The following is a 5,032-nucleotide window of genomic DNA, read 5'->3' on the forward strand; positions in this document are numbered from 1 at the left end:
AGATAGATAGACTAGTAGATAACGGTGAATTGATATTCACTTGATTATAGGTTTGAGAGTAAATAGAATTGAATAGGAGAACATGGCTGTGCTATGGGGGATGGGCGCATTTAGTGACAAATGAAGTTAAGGCTGGCTGAGAAAACAAATATAAAATAATGAGATAGACATGGAATCATGAGCGAAGTACCTGTGAGTTCAATTTCTTCTATTTATTACATGACGTAATGGCCTCATTATTCTCAACTGTCCCAATAACTCTTGCATTTATTTGGATTTAATGGTCAATCAATCTAATATAGACCCCTTCATTTCAATGCATGAACTACCACTAACCCCATTCACTCCTTGCGAATTTACGCTACTACCCTTCTCCTGTATTATCATAACTAACGTCTTAAACTTTTAATATATATCACATGCACGTACAGTATGTGGTGTTGTTTCATTGATTACTATTGATAATTTATGTAATATGGTTGTTGAACTATATTTGAAGGCATTTATTTTAGTATTATTAACTAATTAATCTCGCAACTTCACGTGTTATTGAAGATATCAAGCCTAACAAATTAAAAATCATGAACTGCTGGTGAACTCTTCTCGTTTCTTGAGGTCATGTTGTAAAACCTTACGTTGTCTTGATCAATATGGCATTCATGTGCGCAGGTCATGATCGTGCACGAGTTCACTATTTTTTTTTGTAGAAATTGAACCCTCGATCTGCATCCCTCTGCATGTATGCCCACGAGAGTGCAAATTTCAAATTTACGAATTGCCAACAAAGATTTTTATCAATACGGGGGACACATGTAAATTTGGCTGGAATTTTTAAGATGGCGCCATAGAATTTGTCCCTAGTGGGTCCACGAAGACATAACCTATGATCTGAGACTAAACATTACATTTTGTCACTTGGCTTTGCCCTTTTTTTTTAAAATCAATCTTGTGAAGGGAAACTTCTGACATTTTGATGTTATTAATAAGTGGCTTGGTTTTTTTCAATAATTTTTGAACAAATCTGCACCCACCAACACCACTGCTGCACTAGATTCATGAATTTCTATCCTTGCTTGCAAAGAGGAGAAACCAAAGAAAGAAAACTAAAGATGGTAGCACTATTAAGGCTCCACTACTGTTTTAACACACACTGAATAAGAAATGGAGCTTCAATAGTGCTACCTGAAATTTAAAGTCTAATTATATATTATTTCTTTGTTTAATGCTAACTCTTCTTTGTGTTTCTTTCGGTGTTGTTGAGAGTGGTGCTATCAGGGATTACATCAAGCAAAACGGTGCTTTTGCATTTGGGGCATCTCGGATCCTCTTCCGCCAGCATCACATACATGAGGCATCTGGGGCAGCCCACCAGCATCATGGATGTGGCCTCCGGGCTAGAGGCGTATCGGGGTGACTCGTCCGGGTTCCGCTCCGACGACACGCAAGAGCTCGGCGGAGATACTGGCGACGCTGTCAGCGACCGGCTTGGGGACTCCACCAGAGTGTTACGGGGCATTCTTGGAGGCGACAGATTCAACTTGAGATCGACTTTCGGTCCGTTCCTTTTACTCATCTTTTTCTTCCAATCTCTTTTTCCCCTGTTTTCGAGTAATATATCTCGCCTCTCTGCATCAGATAGCTAGCAATCATAATTAGGGAAAGAAAAAAAAACCGAGCCGAGCCGTACCAATGCCTGATAATTTGAATAAGTTACAAATAAACATACCTGTAAATCAAGAAGTGAAGAGAGGTGGCGGAGGGAGGAGGCGGAGACACCGACACCAACACCAACACCAACACCAAGCCTTTTAGCACTAATAATATGGGATTGTTTAAATTGTTTGTTTTGGACGTGTAAAGACATGATATATATATAATGGGATTTGGATAGGAGAGAGATGGAATGGCTTTAAAAGCTTAATTAAATAAAATTATGATGAGAGGTGGAGCTAGGGTGTAGTAGAAAGAGCAGTTGTACAGTGGTTGAGAAATGGAAGGTGAATTGAAGTTGAAAGGGAGGAGTGTGTAAACTAAGGGGCAGGAAAGATATTAATTGTGGGAAAAATCCCAATAAAGTTTGCAGAAAAGAGGAAATTGTAGTAAACATTGCAATTAAACCCAACAGCAGGAAAGCCGTCATTCATTGCCTAGAGGGTCGGTGTGTTATGAGCTTTGTACGAGTCAATTAATTAAGGGTGTATATACATATGTTAAAAAGGGTTGACCCCGAAGGGATCCTATCCCACATGAGTCGGAGACCCATTGGCTCATGCGAGGTTAAATCGAGGGATGTGCATGAGTAGGCAGGGACCTGAGGGAGGAAACAACATGGTCCAACCCCCAGAGCATACCCCAAATATTTCAATGAGGAATATGCTCCACACGAAGATCGAACCCGCAACGCTGAAAAATTTCTTCCCACGTCACCTCAGGCCTTACCAACTCGCTTATGTCCCTGTGGGCAAAGGTGTATATACATGCTACTACGTTTTCCCATTATCTCATTCATTTACGAGTCTTTGTGTGTTTACACACAAATTACTAACATGTTTGGAAATGTGATAAAAACATGTTTCTCGTTTTGATTTTATTTAATTAAGATTTTAATAGGGTAAAAAATTATATAATGAAGTAGTTAATGGTATTTATTTAATATGAGTAAATTGATAAAAGAGTTGGAAATAGAATAATAAATATAAAAACTGGAGTATATAATTGTGGCGGATGACAAGAACATGAAACCTAAATAAGTCGGATGGAGAGATTATTACGCAACATGAAAGTTAAATTTGTGAGATTTTTTTATTGATAAATTTGTCAGATTTGTTAATAGTATTTTAGTTGTGAGTATTGAAATGAAATGATCTTAACCACTTTTTCTAGGGTTGTAAAAACCCAATTCGATACCATACCAGTCAACCTGAAAAAATTGGGTTAGGGTCTAATCGGATAGGATACGAAAGCTAACTCGAAAAAATTAATTGGGTTCTGGTTGCTTTGGGATGACACGAAACTTATTATATATTATTATTAATATTATTATTATTTTATATAATTATGTGTTGTATTTTGAAAAAAAAAAATATTGTATCTTGATATAATAGATTTTTATCATTTAATATTAATTTTGAAAAAAGTTGATTTTTTAAAATAATAATTTTTTTGATAGTAATTCTAGTTTAAATTTCTAAATTATACTTTTAAATGCGTTTTTTGCACGCGATGCGTGTATATACATAAATTTTTTATATTAATTAATTTTCATGTTATTTTTAAAACTCACATGATAAATTAAATATTCAAAAGTTTTAGAAGAGATAACTATCTAATCTAAGAATTTTAAAATACAAACAAAGATATCGATTGTCATTGTGGAAATAAGATACAATCTAATGGCTAAAAAAAGAGGTGACCATATAAAATGATTAATTTGTCTAATAATTTTGATTTTGTTGGGAATTAAGTTGAGATATATTCATAATTTCATCTCAAATTTTATTAATTAATTGAAAGTTGGTTAATTAAAGACTCTCGTCTGTAATAATATAGTAAGATATAAGCTTAGATTTTTTTATTATGTGTTTAAATTAAATATTATAATTATTATTGTGTTTTTTGAATTTTTATTTTGTTAAACATAAAATAAAAATAAAATCGAATTAATTTGGGTTAATAGCAGGTTCGGGCTGGGGTTGAGGTTGGCCACTTTCCAGTTGATTCGGATTCGGATCGAATTTTTTTAAAATAATATATTACACCAACCCGACCCAAACTCACCTGTACTGATTGACACCCCCAACTTTTTGCTCTATTTTGTACGTGCAATAAGTGATATAACTGATCCTTTCTAACTTTCAATTTATCACAAGTAAAACTATATACATACTTGAAAATTTTATATATATACAATATATATTTGCATAACAGAAAAATATAACATAATTAATGGAGCAGATAATTTTGTTCGTAAGTATTAAACATATTTTGAATCTCACATGTGTCCTCCAATTGGTGGTGGAGATTCGAGTTCGAGTCTTTCCTCATCTTTTTATAATATATATATATATATATATTTATTGGATCTTAAAATCGCAAAATAGAAATCAAAGGTATAACATTTATAACAACATGATCATGATCCTACACATGCAAAAATTTAAGATCCTTCTTGAAAATTAATATTGGTGTGGTTGGATTTGTTAGAAAATTTAATAGTTTTGCTTTAATAGTTGGTGAGTTATTGTTGTAGTTTGCAAGCACACGTAAGCGTAGGTGTTAATGAATTGGACGGATCGGGTTTTCGAGTCGGGGGAAAAAAAGAAAAACAATCCAGTTTGTTAAAAAAAATTAATTCTCCCTTCCCCAAGAAGTAAGTGATCATGTACTAAAACCTAACTTCCAGTAATCGGAAGACCGAAATTCAATTCATGTCAATGTTTATATGCATATGAATTTTTTCTTTCTCTTGAAAATGATTTAAAGTATTTTCAAATTGTGGGATAATCTATATACTAATTATAAAAATGTGAACAAATGTCAAACTTTTTCATTATGTATTGTCAACTTTGTCATTTATTTGTACACTTTGATAAATTCAATGAGAATATTTTTCTAAAATCAATTAGTTTTTCATTGTGTATTGTCAACTTTGTCCTTAATTTGTACACATTGATAAATTCAATGAGCATGTTTTTGTAAAATCAATTATTATGATAAGGTCAAAATTAACAAACTACGTGTATTCTATATAAGGATCTAGTCAATGTTTTCATAACCGGACCGGTGATCGAACCGATCTACCTTGAAAAAATAGTCCAACCGGTCGAGCCGTTTTAACTGGACGGTTGGACCGGAAAACCGTTTATATAATATAATATAATTAATAATATATTTTAAATTTTAAAAACCTAAAAGATATATATAAATAGACAAAAAATATATTTATTCTAGTTTGAAAAATAAATAACGACATAAATATATACAAAATATTAAATATAGTCATATATATTTTTAAAAATAAAATAAATTAATT

General features: G+C 32.7%; 1 protein-coding gene across 1 annotated transcript; it reads right to left on the reverse strand.

The window, feature by feature from the left end:
* Nucleotides 1-769: 769 nt before the first annotated feature.
* On the reverse strand, nt 770-2,119 carry LOC140893061 (protein GL2-INTERACTING REPRESSOR 1-like). Its single transcript, XM_073302136.1, has 2 exons — nt 1,727-2,119; nt 770-1,639 (listed from the first exon to the last, which is right to left on the reverse strand). Exons 1-2 carry the CDS (start codon nt 1,862-1,864, stop codon nt 1,226-1,228), a joined length of 552 nt encoding a protein of 183 aa, XP_073158237.1. The 5' UTR covers nt 1,865-2,119; the 3' UTR covers nt 770-1,225.
* Nucleotides 2,120-5,032: the final 2,913 nt, after the last annotated feature.

This window comes from Henckelia pumila, chromosome 3 (assembly GCF_033568475.1).
Source record: "Henckelia pumila isolate YLH828 chromosome 3, ASM3356847v2, whole genome shotgun sequence".
Lineage (NCBI taxonomy): Eukaryota > Viridiplantae > Streptophyta > Magnoliopsida > Lamiales > Gesneriaceae > Henckelia > Henckelia pumila.